This window comes from Mobula hypostoma, chromosome 20, assembly GCF_963921235.1.
Source record: "Mobula hypostoma chromosome 20, sMobHyp1.1, whole genome shotgun sequence".
NCBI classification, from domain to species: domain Eukaryota; kingdom Metazoa; phylum Chordata; class Chondrichthyes; order Myliobatiformes; family Myliobatidae; genus Mobula; species Mobula hypostoma.
Window position 1 is genome coordinate 54,652,178 of NC_086116.1, and position 20,825 is coordinate 54,673,002.

Below are 20,825 nucleotides of genomic sequence, written 5' to 3' on the forward strand. Positions count from 1 at the left end.
TGTGAACAGAACCCAGAGCCTTTATGGGATCACCTCAGTCTGAAGTCCATTCCCTTGGGCAAATTAATGGTCAAACCACAGTTACTGGTTGATCTGTACCTGGACTTCACTTATTCTCTTTGTCCTATATATCTAGAAAATATATTAATATTTATTTCAACTTTAGTTGATTTCTAGCATATTATTCTTTTTGGTGGGAACATAGGACAGTACAGGCCCTTCGGCTCACAATATTGTGACCCTTTACTCTACTCCAAGATTAAACTAAACCTTCCCTGCTCCTTAAATTTACATTTTTCTTTCATCCATGTGCCTATCTAAGAGTCTGTCAAATGAGCCCAGTGTCCCTGCCTCTACTACCACCTCTGACAGTGTGTTCCACGCACCTACCAGTGTCTGTATAAAATCGTGCCTCTGTCATCCCCCTATACTTGCCTCCAAACACCTTAAAATTATGTCCCCTTATACCATTTCCACCCTGGTAAAAAGTCTTTGGCTGCCCACTTTACCTATGCCTATCATCTTGAACACCTCAATCAGGTCACCTCTCGTTCTGCCTCACTCCAAAGAGAAAAGCCCCAGCTTGCTGAAGCTTTCGTCATAAAACATGCTCTCTAATTCAGGCAGCATCCTGGTCAACCTCCTCTGCACCCCCTCTAAAGCTTCCACATCCCTCCTTTAAAGAGGTGTTGGAACTGAAAGGAGAGAGTTCCAATTTTCATTAACTGTTATTTTCTTGATTTCACTCCTAAATGACCTGGCTCTGATTTTAAAATTATATTTCCTTGGATTCTCCACCTAAATAGATGATTACATTTTTCTGAACTGTAGCTTACTATTAATTCCATTTTTTTCTTTTTGAAGACCTGGATTAGATTAGCACAGATCCATTTTCCCAGTAGATATTACTTTCTGTTATTTCATGGAAACATCCATTTTATTGTTGTGTTCCATGATATATACATTCATACTAAATGCTTCTCTACAGTTATGAAGAGACATGTTCTCATGATTGATTTCTAAGGAGGGTAAGATTGTGTTAGGTATTCCGCAGAATCGGCTCTCGGCCTTTAATGATGTGTGGCAGGGATGATACCCTTTGGAAAGTAAAGCCTTTCTTTACCCGGCAGGTGTGACCCACGAACTGGCCAGCACCCTGGATATCCTGCCAACAATTGCCAGCCTCACGGGTGCTAAGCTTCCACGCGTCAAACTTGATGGATATGATATGGGGGATATCCTCTTCAATAATGGGAAGGTATACATTGTCATATCTGACTGTAACCTTAGGTATCAGTATTCAAAGCATGGCAACATCATCTTTATAACTAATTGGGTTTACTTCTCTATCTTCCCGTTTCAGAAATTTACATGGGAATTTACGAGAGTTTTTAACTCGATCTGCTCTTAAGTCAATGTAAAGGAACCCAGTGCACTCTGTTAAAAACAATATCAAGTCATAGGGTCATAGAAGACTACAGAACAGAAACAGGCCCTTTGGCACATCTGCTCCACGCCAAAATGTTACTCTACTAGTCCCATAGACCTACACCTGGACCATTGTCCTCCATACTCCTCCCATCCAAACTTCTCTTAAATGTGCAATTGAACCTGTGTCTACAACATCTGCTGGCAACTCATTTCACATTCACACCACCTCTAAGTGAAGAAGTTTCCCTTAAATATTTCATCTTTCACTCTTAACCTATGACCTCTAATTCAATCTCACCCAATTTACAGTGGAAAAAGCCCGCTTGTATTTACCTTATCTATACCCCTCATAATTTTATATACCTCTATCAAATCTCCCCTCATTCTCCTAATCTTCAGGGAATAAACTCCTAACCTATTTGACCTTTCTCTATAACTCAGTCTCGACAACATTCTTGTAATTTTTTTCTGTTCTCTTTCAATCTTTCCTATAGATAGGTGACCAAAACCTCACATGATACTCCAAATTAGAAATAGAAGCTGGAGTCTGCAATTGGTTTGTTCATCTTACGTTGTAGTTCAACAAGATCATGTCTGACCTTTTACCTCAGACACCATTGTATCCTTCAATATATTGAGGACTGACCGATACAGAAATCTGTTGGTCTCCATTTTGAATGTAACCAGTGATTAAATCTCCTCAGCTCCAGGAGTAGGGAATTACAAAGATTCTTCATTATTTGGGTGAAGAAATTCCTTATTTCAATCCTACATGGCCATGGCTTTATTTTGAAACTGTAGCCCCTAGTTGTTGATATTTTAGCTGGCAAAGCGTGCTTCTCACTTTTACTGAGCTATCTGAGAATTATGTATGTTCCAGAGAGATCATTTCTCATTCTTTTGAACTCCAGAGAATAGAGGCTCAGCCAACTTAGTCTGTTCTTATAAGGCAGACCCACCTTGCCAAGTAACTACGCAGGTTAATCTTTGCGGCACTCTTTCAAAAGGCGATCAAAACATTACACAATACACTAGATAGAATCTGAGCAAGCAGCCATATAAATTCTAATCGTTAGAGGCCAACGTACCAATTAATTTTCTAATTGACTGCTGTAGTAGTGGAATCATTCGGGTTGAGTATGATGTTCTCCTAGGGGTTGTCTATTGGTGGATCCACGGGTGGCTGTAGAAGCTGATTTGGGATCCACATATTCTGGTGCAGTGTGGACACGGGTAAGTGGTGGTTGTGGTTAGTGGAACACAAGCATGAGACAACCTGTAGATGCTGGAAATCCATCAACACACGTAAAATGCTGGAGGAACTCAGCAGGCTAGGCAGCATCTATGCAAAAAGTAAACAGCTGACATTTCAGGTTGATAAGCGTCTTGGCCCAAAACGTCAACAGTTTACTCTTTTCCATAGGTGCTGTCTGGCCTGCTGAGTTCCTGCAGCATTTTGTGGATGTTGTGGTCAGTGTTGGGTCTTTTGGTTGGCTGTTCAGTCTGTCCTTTATTGCTGCCACTCACTTCTCTGTGACACAGTAGTGTTGCTCCCGCTTGAATCGAGTTCCTCCACGGGTATCTATTGAGTGCAAATTCTGCCCAATTTTTTGATGTAATGTTGAATTTGTGTTCGGGTTGATTTTGATGTTATCTTTGAAATGTTTCCTTTGCCCACCAGAGGCTCGCTGACCTTTCTTCAACTGGGAGTAAAGGATCTGTTTGGGGAGATGTGAGTTAGGCATCTGGCTGACATGACCTATCCATTGAAGTTGATGTTGCTTTATAGTGATGGAGATGCTGCCCATGTTGGTCTCCTTCAGTACGCTGGTGTTTGTGTGACTCCTTCCAGCTGAACCTCAAAATCTTTTATAAGGTTCTTTGGTCCCATAGGCCTGCAGCGTAGTGGCATCAGCGCCGGACTTCAGAGCGAAGGCTCCAGAGTTCGAATCCAGCTGGCTCCCTTGCACGCTTTCCATCTGTGCTGGGTTGAGCGTTGAGCTAGCAACTCGGCCTCGTAAAAATAAGAAAGCCTGCTAAAAAAAAACGCCGTCATGTTGGCGTCCCGATGAGTCCACTTAAGGGCTTTCTTCTTCTTCTTGGTGTTATTGTTCCAGGCCTTTCAAGTACCTACTGTAGGTGGTCCATGACTCAGCTCCAAGCAGTAATCTGAGATGGACGACTACTCGATAGTCCAAACGTTTTGCTTGGGCCTGTACGTCAAGGACTGTTTTCCTTAATCTTGCATAGACTCCACTAGCACTACTCAGATGGTGGTTGATAACCGGACATTTTCATTGACTTGTGTACAAGGATGCAAGAAGGTAAGAATTCACATGGAGTGCAGGATATTCCTTCAGAACAAACTTTCTCTTTATTACAAGCTGATGTCAACAAGGGAATCACATGCCCTAGAACAAATTCGAAGTTTCCATTATTCTTCTACTTTTTGTCCACCTTACCTCCTTTATCTCTACCCAGCATGTGCTGTGTATACAGTGAAAGAAGTCAGCCTTTTGCAGTGTCAACCTTCGGTGCCCATGTGTGATGTGAGTCACCAAGCTTGAGTGCTTCGTGAGCTTCTTGATCTGTCTGCAATTGCATCATTTTTGTAGATGGAAAGAATTTGTACAAAGTCCGGGATTTATCTAAAGAACTAACTTTATTACAAGCTAACGTCAACAGGGGAGTCTCTCATCCCAGAGCTACTTTTAACACCACTATCTCTAGCCCACATTCACTGTGTACACACAAAGTGAGGTAAGCATTTTGAAGTTTCATCCTTCAGTACCCGTGTGCTATGTGAGCTGTGTGCAGTTCCACTTTTACCTTCTTCTATGGCAAGCTTCCATACAGGAGTTACTTGCCGTGGCTGCCAATCCTGTAGGGACCCCGTTATCTTTCAACTCTCTCTGCCATACTACAGAGCCGAGCATTCACTCTTCCCTGTTATGAGTGTACTATCCACTGCTACATTGCACAGTGGTAAACTTCCATCCTGGAGTTTGTGAGATTGTTGGTAGACTGATAACCAGGCATGAGTTAACTATACTCAGTGGCCACTTTATTAGCTACACCTGTACACCTGCTTGTTAGAGCGGGCAGCATAGTTTGCGGGCGGCGGAGTGAGCTGGGAGCAGAGTGAAGACCTAAGGGCTTCGGCTCACCGGGCTTAGGCGGAAGCGGGCGAGGCAAGGAAGGTTTGACATTCATTTTCTGTTGTTATTTGAGGAGAGGGGCATTATGAGTGAGAGGGCAGCTTGCTGTTCTCGGCGTCGGATGTGGGAGGCCCTGGAGTCTCCAAGCCTCCCGGACGTCTACATCTGCGCCAAGTGCATCGAGATGCAGCTCCTAAGGGACCGCGTTACGGAACTGGAGCTGCAGCTCAATGACCTTCGTCTGGTCAGGGAGAGTGAGGAGGTGATAGAGAGGAGTTGCAGGCAGGTGGTCACGCCGGGGCCACGGGAGGCAGACAAGTGGGTCACGGTTAGGAGGGGGAAGGGGAAAAGTCAGGTGATGGGGAGTACACCCGGTGGCTGTGCCCCTTAACAACAGGTACTCCTGTTTGAGTACTGTTGGGGGGGACAGCTTACCCGGGGGAAGCGACAGTGGCCGTGCCTCCGGCACAGAGTCTGGCCCTGTAGCTCAGAAGGGTAGGGCAAGGAAGAGGAGGGCAGTTGTGATAGGGGACTCGATAGTAAGGGGGTCAGATAGGCGATTCTGTGGACGCAGTCCAGAGACCCGGATGTTTGTTTGCCTCCCTGGTGCCAGGGTCCGGGATATTTCTGATCGTGTCCAAGATATCCTGAAGTGGGAGGGTGAGGAGCCAGAGGTCGTGGTACATATAGGTACCAATGACGTAGGTAGGAAAAGGGATGAGGTCCTGAAAGGAGAATATAGGGAGCTAGGAAGGGAGTTGAGAAAAAAGACCGCAAAGGTAGTAATCTCGGGATTACTGCCTGTGCCACGCGACAGTGAGAGTAGGAATGCGATGAGGTGGAGGATAAATGCGTGGCTGAGGGATTGGAGCAGGGGGCAGGGATTCAAGTTTTTGGATCATTGGGACCTCTTTTGGCGCAGGCGTGACCTGTACAAAAAGGATGGGTTACACTTGAATCCTAGGGGGACCAATATCCTGGCAGGGAGATTAGCGGGGGCTGCTGAGGTGACTTTAAACTAGAATGGTTGGGGGTGGGAATCAAATTAAAGAGGCTAGGCGTGAGGAGGTTAGTTCACAACAGAGGGATGGGAACCAGTGCAGAGAGACAGAGGGGTGTAAAGTGAGGGTAGAAGCAAAAAGTACAAAGGAGAAAAGTAAAAGTGGCAGGCCAACAAATCCAGGGCAAGCATTAAAAAGGGCCACTTTTCAACATAATTGTATAAGGGCTAAGAGAGTTGTAAAAGAGCGCCTGAAGGCTTTATGTGTCAATGCAAGGAGCATTCGTAATAAGGTGGATGAATTGAAAGTGCAGATTGTTATTAATGATTATGATATAGTTGGGATCACAGAGACATGGCTCCAGGGTGACCAGGGATGGGAGCTCAACATTCAGGGATATTCAATATTCAGGAGGGATAGACATGAAGGAAGGGGAGGTGGGGTGGCGTTGCTGGTTAAAGAAGAGATTAACGCAATAGAAAGGAAGGACATAAGCCGGGAAGATGTGGAATCGATATGGGTAGAGCTGCGTAACACCAAGGGGCAGAAGACGCTGGTGGGAGTTGTGTACAGGCCACCTAACAGTAGTAGTGAGGTCGGAGATGGTATTAAACAGAAAATTAGAAATGTGTGCAATAAAGGAACAGCAGTTATAATGGGTGACTTCAATCTACATGTAGACTGGGTGAACCAAATTGGTAAAGGTGCTGAGGAAGAGGATTTCTTGGAATGTATGCGGGATGGTTTTTTGAACCAACATGTCGAGGAACCAACTAGAGAGCAGGCTATTCTGGACTGGGTTTTGAGCAATGAGGAAGGGTTAATTAGCGATCTTGTTGTGAGAGGCCCCTTGGGTAAGAGTGACCATAATATGGTGGAATCCTTCATTAAGATGGAGAGTGACATAGTTAATTCAGAAACAAAGGTTCTGAACTTAAAGAGGGGTAACTTTGAAGGTATGAGACGTGAATTAGCTAAGATAGACTGGCAAATGACACTTAAAGGATTGACGGTGGATATGCAATGGCAAGCATTTAAAGGTTGCATGGATGAACTACAACAATTGTTCATCCCAGTTTGGCAAAAGAATAAATCAAGGAAGGTAGTGCACCCGTGGCTGACAAGAGAAATTAGGGATAGTATCAATTCCAAAGAAGAAGCATACAAATTAGCCAGAGAAAGTGGCTCACCTGAGGACTGGGAGAAATTCAGAGTTCAGCAGGGGAGGACAAAGGGCTTAATTAGGAAGGGGAAAAAAGATTATGAGAGAAAACTGGCAGGGAACATAAAAACGGACTGTAAAAGCTTTTATAGATATGTAAAAAGGAAAAGACTGGTAAAGACAAATGTAGGTCCCCTGCAGACAGAAACAGGTGAATTGATTATGGGGAGCAAGGACATGGCAGACCAATTGAATAATTACTTTGGTTCTGTCTTCACTAAGGAGGACATAAATAATCTCCAGAAATAGTAAGGGACAGAGGGTCCAGTGGGATGGAGGAACTGAGCGAAATACATGTTAGTAGGGAGTGGTGTTAGGTAAATTGAAGGGATTGAAGGCAGATAAATCCCCAGGGCCAGATGGTCTGCATCCTAGAGTGCTTAAAGAAGTAGCCCAAGAAATAGTGGATGCATTAGTGATAATTTTTCAAAACTCGTTAGATTCTGGACTAGTTCCTGAGGATTGGAGGGTGGCTAATGTAACCACACTTTTTAAAAAAGGAGGGAGAGAGAAACCGGGGAATTATAGACCGGTTAGCCTAACGTCGGTGGTGGGGAAACTGCTGGAGTCAGTTATCAAGGATGTGATAACAGCAAATTAGGAAAGCGGTGAAATGATCGGACAAAGTCAGCATGGATTTGTGAAAGGAAAATCATGTCTGACGAATCTCATAGAATTTTTTGAGGATGTAACTAGTAGAGTGGATAGGGGAGAACCAGTGGATGTGGTATATTTGGATTTTCAAAAGGCTTTTGACAAGGTCCCACACAGGAGATTAGTGTGCAAACTTAAAGCACACGGTATTGGGGGTAAGGTATTGGTGTGGGTGGAGAATTGGTTAGCAGACAGGAAGCAAAGAGTGGGAATAAACGGGACCTTTTCAGAATGGCAGGCGGTGACTAGTGGGGTACCGCAAGGCTCAGTGCTGGGACCCCAGTTGTTTACAATATATATTAATGACTTGGATGAGGGAATTAAATGCAGCATCTCCACGTTTGCGGATGACACGAAGCTGGGCGGCAGTGTTAGCTGTGAGGAGGATGCTAAGAGGATGCAGGGTGACTTGGATAGGTTGGGTGAGTGGGCAAATTCATGGCAGATGCAATTTAATGTGGATAAATGTGAAGTTATCCACTTTGGTGGCAAAAATAGGAAAACAGATTATTATCTGAATGGTGGCCGATTAGGAAAAGTGGAGGTGCAACGAGACCTGGGTGTCATTATACACCAGTCATTGAAAGTGGGCATGCAGGTACAGCAGGCGGTGAAAAAGGCGAATGGTATGCTGGCATTTATAGCGAGAGGATTCGAGTACAGGAGCAGGGACGTACTACTGCAGTTGTACAAGGCCTTGGTGAGACCACACCTGGAGTATTGTGTGCAGTTTTGGTCCCCTAATCTGAGGAAAGACATCTTTGCCATAGAGGGAGTACAAAGAAGGTTCACCAGATTGATTCCTGGGATGGCGGGACTTTCATATGAAGAAAGACTGGATGAATTGGGCTTGTACTCGTTGGAATTTAGAAGATTGAGGGGGATCTGATTGAAACGTATAAGATCCTAAAGGGATTGGACAGGCTAGATGCAGGAAGATTGTTCCCGATGTTGGGGAAGTCCAGAACGAGGGGTCACAGTTTGAGGATAGAGGGGAAGCCTTTTAGGACCGAGATTAGGAAAAACTTCTTCACACAGAGAGTGGTGAATCTGTGGAATTCTCTGCCACAGGAAACTGTTGAGGCCAGTTCATTGGCTATATTTAAGAGGGAGTTAGATGTGGCCCTTGTGGCTACAGGGGTCAGGGGGTATGGAGGGAAGGCTGGGGCGGGGTTCTGAGTTGGATGATCAGCCATGATCATAATAAATGGCGGTGCAGGCTCGAAGGGCCGAATGGCCTACTCCTGCACCTATTTTCTATGTTTCTATGTTTAATACAAATATCTAATCAGCCAATCATGTGGCAGCAACTCAATGCATAAAGAACATGCAGACATGGTCAAAAGGTTCAGTTGTTGTTCAGACCAAATGTCAGAATGGGACAGAAGTGTGATCTAAGTGACTTTGTCCGTGGAATGATTGCTGGTGGCAGATAGGGTGGTTTGAGGATCTTAGAAACTGCTGATCTCCTGGGATTTTCACACACAACACTCTCTAGAGTTTACAGAGAATGGTGCAAAAAACACCTTGTTAATGAGAGAGGTCAGAGGAAATGGCCAGACTGGTTCAAGCTGACAGATAAGTGACAGTAACATAAATGACCATGTATTGCAACAATGGTGTGCAGAAGATTATCTCTGATTGCACACCATGTCGAAGCTTGAAGAGGATGGGCTACAGCAGCAGAAGACCTGAACGTATACTCGGCGGCACTGTATTAGGTACAAGAGGTATAGTTCACTTTAGCCCGCAGTTTGTGGTGCAGGTCGGTTTGAACCAGTTGTAGACTTGCTCTTCCTGAGAGTATCATCCCAGCAGACGCCCCTTATGTGTCTCTGTGTACTAAGATCATCCCCCCCCCACTCCCTCCCCCATTCTCCAGTACAGTATCGTGGAGCCATTTCACTCTTCTCTGCTGCAGCAATAAAATACAGCAGCAGTCACGGCTGCTGTCAGACAGCTCAAGCAATCCAGGTTCAGTCCTTACCTCAGATTCTGTGTCTGTTGTCTGCTTGTTCTCCCATTATGCAAGTTTGTCTTGTGCTCCAGTTTCCTCCAGATCCCAAAGGTGTGACCCTTTGAGAATTGTGAACAGTTTTGGGCTCCTTATTGAAGAAAAGATGTGCCAGCATTGAAAAGGGTTCAGAGGAGGTTCACAAGGATGATTCTAGGAATGAAAGGGTGATTATACGAGGAACGTTTGATGGCGCTGGGTCTGTACTCACTGGAATTTAGAAGGATGAGGGGGGATCTCATTGAAGCCCTTCTAATGTTGAAAGACCTAGACAGAGTAGATGTGAAAAGGATGTTTCCCATAGTAAGTGAGTCTAGGACAAGAGGACACAGCATCAGGAGAGAGGGGCATCCATTTAAAACAGAGGTGCGGCGAAATTTCTTTAGCCATATGGCGGTAAATTTGTGGAATTTGTTACCACAGAGAGCTGTGGAGGCCAGGTCGTTGGGTGTATTGATAGGTTCTTGATTGGCCATGGCATCAAAGGTTACAGGGAGTGGGGCTGCAGAAGGGGAAAATGGATCAGCCATGACTGAATGGCAGAACAAACTCCACGGGCCAAATAGCCTAGTTCTGCTCCTATGTCTTATGGTCTTATGTGCTGATAGGCTAATCAACGAAGGTCAGTTATCCTTAGTGTAGCTGAATGGTGGGAGAATCATTTCCAGCTATAAGTTACTGGGAAATAAGGCAGAGCAGAGGACGAAGGGAATAACAGGTAGTATAGATTCCTAAACACAAGGAATTCTGCAGCTGCTGGAAATTCAAGCAACACACATCAAAGTTGCTGGTGAACGCTGCAGGCCAGGCAGCATCTCTAGGAAGAGGTACAGTCGACGTTTCAGGCCGAGACCCTTCGTCAGGACTAACTGAAGGAAGAGTGAGTAAGGGATTTGAAAGTTGGAGGGGGAGGGGGAGATCCAAAATGATAGGAGAAGACAGGAGGGGGAGGGATGGAGCCAAGAGCTGGAAAGTTGATTGGCAAAGGGGATATGAGAGGATCATGGGACAGGAGGCCTAGGGAGAAGGAAAAGGGGGAGGGGGGAAAACCTAGAGGATGGGCAAGGGGTATAGTCAGAGGGACAGAGGGAGAAAAAGGAGAGTGAGAGAAAGAGTGTGTGTATATAAATTACGGATCGGGTACGAGGGGGAGGTGGGGCATTAGTGGAAGTTAGAGAAGTCAATGTTCATGCCATCAGGTTAGAGGCTACCCAGACAGAATATAAGGTGTTGTTCCTGCAACCTGAGTGTGGCTTCATCTTTACAGTAGAGGAGGCCGTGGATAGACATGTCAAAGCGGGAATGGGATGTGGAATTAAAATGTGTGGCCACTGGGAGATCCTGCTTTCTCTGGCGGACAGAGCGTAGGTGTTTAGTAAAACGATCTCCCAGTCTGCGTCGGGTCTCGCCAATATATAGAAGGCCACATCGGGAGCACCGGACGCAGTGTATCACCCCAGCCGACTCACAGGTGAAGTGTCGCCTCACCTGGAAGGACTGTCTGGGGCCCTGAATGGTGGTGAGGGAGGAAGTGTAAGGGCATGTGTAGCACTTGTTTCGCTTACAAGGATAAGTGCCAGGAGGGAGATCGGTGGGGAGGGATGAGGGGGACGAATGGACAAGGGAGTCGCGTAGGGAGCGATCCCTGCGGAAAGCAGAGAGAGTGGGGAGGGAAAGATGTGCTTTGTGGTGGGATCCCGTTGGAGGTGGCGGAAGTTATGGAGAATTATATGTTGGATCCGGAGGCTGGTGGGTTGGTAGGTGAGGACAAGGGGAACCCTATTCCTTGTGGGGTGGCGGGAGGATAGAGTGAGAGCAGATGTGCGTGAAGTGGGGGAGATGCGTTTGAGAGCAGAGTTGATGGTGGAGGAAGGGGAGCCCCTTTCTTTAAAAAAGGAGGTCATCTCCCCCGTCCTGGAATGAAAAGCCTCATCCTGAGAGCAGATGCGGCGGAGATGGAGGAATTGCGAGAAGGGGATGGCATTTTTGCAAGAGACAGGATGAGAAGAGGAATAGTCCAGATAGCTGTGAGAGTCAGTAGGCTTATAGTAGACATCAGTAGATAAGCTGTCTCCAGAGACAGAGACAGAAAGATCTAGAAAGGGGAGGGAGATGGAAATGGCTACACATTTTAATTCCACATCCCATTCCCATTCTGACATGTCTATCCACGGCCTCCTCTACTGTAAAGATGAAGCCACACTCAGGTTGGAGGAACAACACCTTATATTCCGTCTGGGTAGCCTCCAACCTGATGGCATGAATATCGACTTCTCTAACTTCCGCTAATGCCCCACCTCCCCCTCGTACCCCATCCGTTATTTATTTTTATACACACATTCTTTCTCTCTCTCTCTCTTTTTTCTTCCTCTGTCCCTCTCACTATACCCCTTGCCCATCCTCTGGGTTTCCCCCCCAATTTGTCTTTCTCCCCAGACCTCCTGTCCCATGATCCTCTCATATCCCTTTTGCCAATCACCTGTCCAGCTCTTGGCTCTATCCCTCCCCCTCCTGTCTTCTCCTATCATTTTGGATCCCCCCCTCACCCTCCCATTTTCAAATCTCTTCCTTATTCCCATTATAAATTCTGCCAATTCTGCCTGTACGATACACACATTCGTCATTGAGACTAGCTTTCCTTTTACATACTAATAGTAGCTTTTACAGTCTGATTTTATTTCTTGCTAGTTCACTATCATTCTATCTCCTCTCCCTTCAACAATTTCTTGGTTGTCCTTGCTGAATTCTGAAATGTTTCCAGTCCGTATACTTGCTGCTTCAACTAGCAGGTAGGCCTTCCTATCGATTTAGAATTATCTCTAATTTCCATTGTGTTTCACCTTTCCTGTTGTATTTTTGTGCTTTAAAGGAATGTACATTTCTGTATTTCTTTAAAGGTTCGCCATTTTCTATTCAGTATCATACAGTTTAATACTTTCATGCTGTTTCCCATACTAGCACAGCCAATCGATTGTTTTCATAAAACGCCATCACCTTCTCTCAACTCCTCCATCTCCACCGCATCTGCTCTCAGGATGAGGCTTTTCTACCACCCCATCAGACTGCACGTCCGGCACAAAATTCTCCGGAACTTCTACCGTCTCCAACAAGATCCCACCACCAAGCACGTCTTTCTCTCTTTCTCCCTCGTCCCCCCACTTTCTTTTTGCCGTAGGGATTGCTCCCTACATGACTCCCTTGGCCATTCATCCCTCGCCACTGATCTCCCTCCTGGCACTTACGCTTGCAAGCAGAACAAGTGCTACACCTGCCCCTACACCTCCTCCCTCACTACCATACAGGGCCCCAAACAGTCCTTCCAGGTGAGGCGACACTTCACCTGTGAGTCTGTTGGGGTGATATATTGTATGGGGTGCCCCGGTGTGGCCTCTTGTGTATCGGTGAGTCCTGACGTAGATTGAGAGACCACTTCACTGAGCACCTGCAGTCTGTCCGCCAGGAAAAGCAGGATCCTCCAGTGGCCACCCATTTTAGTTCCACTTCCCATTCCCATTCTGATTTGTCAATCCATGGCCGCCTCTAGTGTCGTGATGAGGCCACACTCAGGTTGGTGGAACAACACCTTATATTCCGAGCAATGCACACAAAATGCTGGAGGAACTCAGCAGTTTTTGCCAGGCAGTATCTATGGAAAAAAGTACAGTCAACCCTTCGGCAGGATTGGGGGAAAAAGCTGAGGAGTGGAATTGAAAGGTGGGTGGAAGGGAGAACGAGTTGCTCAGATTTATAGCATCTGCAGACTTTCTGTTGTTTGTGACATTATATTCCATCTGGGTAACGTCCAAACTGATGGCATGAACGTCCACTGAAACTTCCGGTAATGCCCCCACTTCACAATTCCACTCCTCAGCTTTTTTCCCCAGTCCTGCCGAAGGGTTGACTGTACTTTTTTCCATGGCCTTCTGTTCTCTCCTATCAGACTGCCCCTTCTCCAGCCCTGTATCTCTTTCACCAATCGACTTCCCAGCTCTTTACTTCACCCCTCCCCCTCCCAGTTTCACCTAACACCTTCTGTTGCTCTCTCCCTCCCCCATCTTTTATATCTACGCCTCATCTTTTTTTCTCCTGTCCTGCCGAAGGGTCTCAGCCTAAAATGTTGACTGTACTTTTTTCCATAGATGTTGCCTGGCCTGCTGAGTTCCTCCAGTATTTTGTGTGTGTTGCAGATTCTTCATACCTTCTGGTTTCCTTTATTTAAATTGTAAACTTTGGGCTCTTCCAAGCCCAAAGTTAAATTCCTGAACATTATGCTCACACTTTCCTGATGGCCCTTTTCAGCTCACACTTGCCAATGTATTTGACCTAATATTGTCTGTTCCTTAGTATACTCATCCCAAAGTGCAACCTGCGTAGATGTCAGGAATTCACCCTCTGCTGCTAATGCATTTTGTCCGGCCTGTACAGCGTGTAGATTGTTAGCCCATATTACAAGCATATCTCATTTCCTTATTTATGCTGTGCCCTCTAAACAATTACCAACAATATTTTCTGCCACTTGATGGCTCTTTGCTCCACCCAAACCAATTTGAAATCTATATTATGTTCTGCTGAACTATGATCCCTTGAAACTACTGTAATAATGCCATGCTTTGTTACCTCAGTTCAGTTTCCTTCCTAAATACTGAACAGCAAGGAATATTTTTTCAGCTTTGATCATGTTTCTGAAACAGCAATGGAATACTTGTATTTGATTTATTTGTACCCTTAATTCAGCCACCTTGTTGCAGATATACTGTGCATTTAAAAATAGTACCTTTAAATCAGGGAAGTACTCCTTGATATCCCAGCCAATATTTAATCACACAACCAACCGCAGATCACTTTGTCTGAAATGTAGTTTTGTTTGGATTCTGCTGTGCACTGGCCAGTTATGGTAGTTCCCCGAAATCTAAATTGCCTTATTGGCTCCAACTCTTTACGTAATCGAGCTGGTTACTTAGGAGGTGGACACAGAGTCTATAGGAGTGAGGCAAAGCAATAGTGTGGTCATGGACTCTATGGAGACTACAGATGAGGAGGTAACATAGAAACATAGAAAACCTACAGTACACTACAGGCCCTTCGGCCCACAAAATTGTACCGAACATGTCCCTACCTTAGAAATTACTAGGGTTACCTATAGTCCTCTATTTTTCTAAGCTCCATGTACCTATCCAAAAGTCTCTTAAAAGACCCTACCGTATCCGCCTCCACCACTGTTGCCAGCAGCCAATTCCACACACTCACCACTCTCTGTGTAAAAAAAAACTTATCCCTGACATCTCCTACTGTACCTACTCCCAAGCATCTTAAATCCTGTGCCCTCTTGTGGCAGCCATTTCAGCCCTGGGAAAAAGCCTCTGACTATCCACACGATCAATGCCTCTCATTATCTTATACACCTCTATCAGGTCACCTCTCATCCTCTGTCACTCCAAGGAGAAAAGGCCGAGTTCACTCAAACTATTCTCATAAGGCATGCTCCCCAATCCAGGCAACATCCTTGTAACTCTCCTCTGCACCCTTTCTATAGTTTCCATATCCTTCCTGTAGTGAGGTGACCAGAACTGAGCACAGTACTCCAAGTGGGGTCTGACCAGGGTCCTATATAGCTGCAACATTACCTCTTGGCTCCTAAACTCAATTCCATGATTGATGAAGGCCAAAACACCGTATGCCTTCTTAACCACAGAGTTAACCTGCGTAGCTGCTTTGAGCATCCTATGGACTCGGACCCCAAGATCCCTCTGATCCTCCACACTGCCAAGAGTCTTACCATTAATACTATATTCTGCCATCATATTTGACCTACCAAGATGAACCACTTCACACTTATCTGGGTTGAACTCCACCTGCCACTTCTCAGCCCAGTTTTGCATCCTATCAATGTCCCGTTGTAACCTCTGACAGCCCTCCACACTATCCACCAACACCCCCATCCTTTGTGTCATCAGCAAACTTGCTAACTCATTCCTCTACTTCCTCATCCAGGTCATTTATAAACATCACGAAGAGTAAGGGTCCCAGAACAGATCCCTGAGGCACACCACTGGTCACCGACCTCCATGCAGAATATGACCCGTCTACAATCATGCTTTGCCTTCTGTGGGCAAGCCAGTTCTGGATCCACAAAGCAATGTTCCCTTGGATCCCATGCCTCCTTACTTTCTCAATAAGCTTTGCATGGGGTACCCTATCAAATGCCTTGCTGAAATCCATATACACTATATCTACTGCTCTTCCTCCATCAATGTGTTTAGTCACATCCTCAAAAAATTCAATCAGTCTCGTAAGGCACGACCTGCTTTTGACAAAGCCATGCTGACTATTCGTAATCATATTATTCCTCTCCAAACATTCATAAATCCTGCCTCTCAGGATCTTCTCCATCAACTTACCAACCACTGAAGTAAGACTCTGTACCATATAGCCTACGTTATAATAAGGGACTACTTTATGTTTTAGTAACACATCGTTGCATGTGCTATTAGGCGCGTATTGATCTGCACGTGTGTACTGAGTTTGGTTTCTGCCAGTAAAGAACCATGAACCTTAGCTCCCATCTCCAGCGTTTTTATTAATAGCATTGTTGTGTAACTAGGCCACATACACAACAAATTGGCTACGAGTTTAATGAACCTACATCATATAGGAACGCTGTGTTTTAATTGATAACGAAACTCGGAAGAAGAGTGTAAGGAACGAGCCAAGGAGCGGAAGAAAGAGGCAGAGCGAGGCCACGAGTCTGAAAGGAAGCAGGAGCGCAGCCAGGGTCGGGAACATCAGGAGGCCAAGAGACACAGTCAGAGCCGCAGCACGTCCAGCCGAGACCACAGCCGGCGCTGACCCCCAGGGACTGAAGGTCTGACTGCCCCAGAAGGGAGATAAAAAGGAGCAACACACACACATCTAGATGGAGTGCGCTCATGGCGCTAGCAAAAAGGACACGCGAGTCAAAAAGGAAAATAAGGGGAGAATGGAGCTTAATTAACATAACAAAGATGGCTATGATTGAAACCATTATAGCATTTGATAGTGGCATTGAAGACTGGGCAACTTACATTGAGAGAGTGGAGTTATATTGTGAGGCTACTGGTGTTAATGAAAGCCAGTGTCCTACTCAGGCTATGTCCACACTACGCTGGATAATTTTGAAAACGAAGCTTTTTCTCTTCGTTTTGACCTTCCGTCCACACTGAAATGGCGCTTTCAGTCCCCGAAAACGAGATTTTCAGAAACGGTCTTCAGAGTGAATAAAGCTGAAAACAGCTAACATCCGTTGCAGTGTGTACGGGGTAACCGGAGCTTTTTAAAATCACTGTCATGACGTGCCGGAACAGATGGCGACAGCGCGGCATTTCATTGTTTTCTTCTTATTATTATTACTACTTTATTGTCGCCAAAGAATTAATACTAGAGCGTACAATCATCACAGCGAGATCTGATTCTGCGTTTCGCAGACCTAACAATTTCAGAACAGACGGCAACGAGACTGAAGCCAGAAGAGTTAGAAATGTACTCACCAAATACTTTGACCCATAGCTTACTGAATAAATAAGTATACTCACTTTGCCCTGTTTTCTGTTCGCTTGTATGAAGGTAAGGACAGAAAACACCCTCCGCCACCTCCAGTTTAAATTCCATGCGGAATATTTTGGAGGATCAAGAACCAAGAACCAATGTGGTTTACCTATTTATGCAAGTACTTGTCTGACAATAGATGTGTAACATCGTATGGAAATACAAGGTACTACTGATGCAGACATGTTTTATACATTTAACAAGATGCTTTATTAATGCAACAGAGTTAGTCAGTTTTTCAATGTTCACCGTCAGCCGGGTCATACTGTCTGTGAACTCCTTGTCGGTTGCCTCCATACGCTCCAGTATTTGTTTTTTTTTTTGGTTTTAAATCCTGCTGCGCGAGAACCAAGAGCAATTCCTTTTAAGTTTTTCTACTCTGTAACTGGACAAATGCGCACCAAGTATACCGTTTCCTCTTCGCTTGTTTTCTGTGTGTCCTGCGCATGCCCAGTAGGAGGAGATTCGCCCAAATATCCACCTAATGTGGACAGAGATATTTTGAAAAACGCTTAGTGTGGACGCCTGTCGTTTTTACTCGAAACCGGCGTTTTCAAAATTATCCGGCGTAGTGTAGACGTAGCCTCAGTATTAAGGGAGCAAAAGCATACGGGCTGCTACCAAGCTTGTTAACCCCTGAAAAGCCAGCTGACAAAACATTCAAGCAAATAGTAGAAACTCTCTAACAGCACTTAAACCCCAAACCACTGGTCATTGCTGAAAGATTTAAATTTCACAAACGGAATCAGAGCAAAAATGAAAACATTTCTGAATACTGTGCTGAATTGTGCAAATTATCAGAACATTGTCAATTTGGAGCTGGTCTATCGGACGCATTGAGGGACAGGTTAGTGTGTGGCATGTACTGTGAAACCACACAGAAGAAGCTCCTGTGTGAAAAACACCTTACATTAGAGAAGGCGCTGAACATTGCAATATCATTGGAAATAGCAGCACGGGGTGCTTCAGAGATACAACAAAAATCTCTGGAATAAGTTACGAATAAAATGTCACTGAACAGAAATGAAGGAAAGAAATGTTACCATTATGGGAACGTATCACATGACCCTGATGACTGCTGGTTTAAAGACAAAGAATGCAGAAACTGTGGCAAACAGGACCACACTGGCAGAGTATGCAAAGCTAGTAAACAGCAGAAAAAGGACAAAATACAGAGAAACAAGAAACCTCAGAAAGGAAAACACAACAATGTACACAAAATGGAAGAAAGCCGTTCCGATGAAAATGAGTCGGACAAAAGTAAATTGTCTTGTCTGCAACTTCACAGCCTGAAAGAGTCAGATGATCGAAGAGTAATATAGATCACTCCACGAGTGGCAGGCGTGAGACTGAATATGGATTTGGACACAGGCTCAGCTTTAACAGTGATCTCTGTACACGACTACAAACGACTGTTTTCTCACATACCTCTGAAACGAACTAAACTACTGCTAAAGACTTATACAGGACAGAAAGTGCATCCCAAAGGCAAAATTAAAGTGACAGTGACCTACAGAGACAAAACCCAGCAGCTGAACCTCTATGTACTGAAAAATGGAGGACCACCATTGCTGAGACGGGAATGGCTCAGGAAAATCCAGTTGGATTGGCACACCATCAAGGCACTGGATGTGTCAACAAAGGAGGGCAGCTCGGTGGGAAGATGTCTGCAGCTCTCCTCTCACCCATTGTTGACTATTACAACGACGATGAGGAGCTAGACAGCGTCGACGATAAGGACGAACGCAGTATCCGTGGCCACGACTCAGATGAAGATACAGAAGATGCAAGGGAGACAGATATTGCCATTAAGCAGGATGAAGAAGACTACCTGGAAGTAAAAGAGCAGATGTACCAGGAGAAATTGACATCTCTCAAAAGACAGCTACTGCAGTTACAGGAAGGCACTTTGTAGGAGTATCGGAAAAGGATGAAGAAACTAGATCAACAATACAAGGAAAGAATACGAAATGCAGAGCTTTTTCTGCAACTGGAGACAGAACAAGTGGAAAGGAATTATATTAAAGAGAAGAAAGCAGCAGAAGTAATTTGAAGATAAAAAGATTGAGTTAGTAGAAAAGAAAAAGATGATTGAGAATGAGAGGTTAACATGGAACTCACAGGAGATTCTATGGAGGTAAAGCCAATAATGACTAGGAAACTAAGGAGAATACAAAGATCGGCTGTGTAATTCGCTCAGTTAGAACAAATGAGATATGGGTAATGAAGACAAGTGATAGCCCAAAGATACGTATATATCTAGGACAGCTGCACAGAGGAGTCTTCATTATACAAGGGGCAATATGCAGCCTAGAACTCTTAGCAAGTTGGAGGCGCACATCTTCTTAACTCCCTGTGCTCAGAGGTCAACATTTCATGACTTTTATATGGAAATCGGTATTAAAACAAACAAATTATTGACAGACTGAAGAACACACTATTTGAAGACACTTTCCAATGCCATCTCAGTTTTGATGATTGTACATATTTTAAAGAATAACATTCACCTTTTCACAGATTTGACTTTGCTTTCATCATCTTTGCAAGATGGAGGTGACTACCCTTTATGGCTGGAACCTGCCAATTTGTGGATCGTTTAAGTTATTCCAAACAATAGAGTGAAGACCTATTTGCTTCAGTGCCGGACAGTCTAGAGAAGACCCCCCCCCCCCCCGCCCCGCCATCCAGAGACTTGAGTTATAAATGGGTCTTAGACCAAAAGTTAAAAAAAAAGGCTTGTTATAATTTGATATTATTACATTACTTTGTTATAATTTGATATTATTAAGTTGCTAAGTAAACAAGTGGTAGGCATTTGTATGTTAAGGGTAAATATACTTGTTTAGCATAATGCCCCAGTTAAAAAAACAGTTGATACACTTTTAAAATAAAAGGGGAGGAGTGTACTGTATACTCTACATTATAATAAGGGACTACTTTATGTTTTAGTAACACGTCATTGCATGCGCTATTAGGCGCATATTGATCTGTATGTGTGTGCCAAGTTCAGTTTCTGCCAGTAAAGAACCATGAACCTTAGCTCCCATCTCCAGCGTTTTTATTAATAGCATTGTTGTGTAACCAGGCCACATACACAACAGACTCACTGGTCTATAATTTCCTGGGCTATCTCTACTCCCTTTCTTGAATAAGGGAACAACATCTGCAATCCTCCAATCCTCTGGAACCTCTCCCGTCCCCATTGAGGATGCGAAGATCATCGCCAGAGGCTCAGCAATCTCCTCCCTCACCTCCCACAGTAGCCTGGGGTACGTCTTATCTGGTCCCAGTGACTTATCCAACTTGATGCTTTCCAAAGCTCCAGCACATCCTCTTTCTTAATATCTACATGCTCAAGCTTTTCAGTCTGCTGCAAGCCATCACTATAATCACCAAGATCCTTTTCCATAGTGAATACTGAAGTAAAGTATTCATTAAGTACCTCTGCTATTTCCTCCGGTTCCATACACACTTCCCCACTGTCACACTTGATAGGTCCTATTCTTTCACGTCTTACCCTGTTGCTCTTCACATACTTGTAGAATGTGAAGAACAAAGTTTTGCTTAATCCTGCCCACCAAGGCCTTCTCATGGCCCCATCTGGCTCTCCTATTTTCTTTCTTAAACTCCTTCCTGTTAGCCTTATAATCTTCCAGATCTCTAACAATACCTAGCTCTCTGAACCTTTCGTAAGCTTTACTTTTCTTCTTGACTAGATCTACCACAGCTTTTGTACACCACGGTTCCTGTACCCTACCATAACT

General features: G+C 44.7%; 1 protein-coding gene across 2 annotated transcripts in view; it reads left to right on the forward strand.

Moving 5' to 3' along the window:
- arsa (arylsulfatase A) overlaps nucleotides 1–20,825 on the forward strand; it is a 39,651-nt gene that overhangs the window by 12,358 nt on the left and 6,468 nt on the right. For both annotated transcript variants that reach the window (XM_063072952.1, XM_063072953.1), the window contains exon 5: nucleotides 1,131–1,258. In XM_063072952.1, coding sequence (XP_062929022.1) covers nucleotides 1,131–1,258 — 128 coding nt within the window. The remainder of the gene's footprint in view (nucleotides 1–1,130; nucleotides 1,259–20,825) is intronic.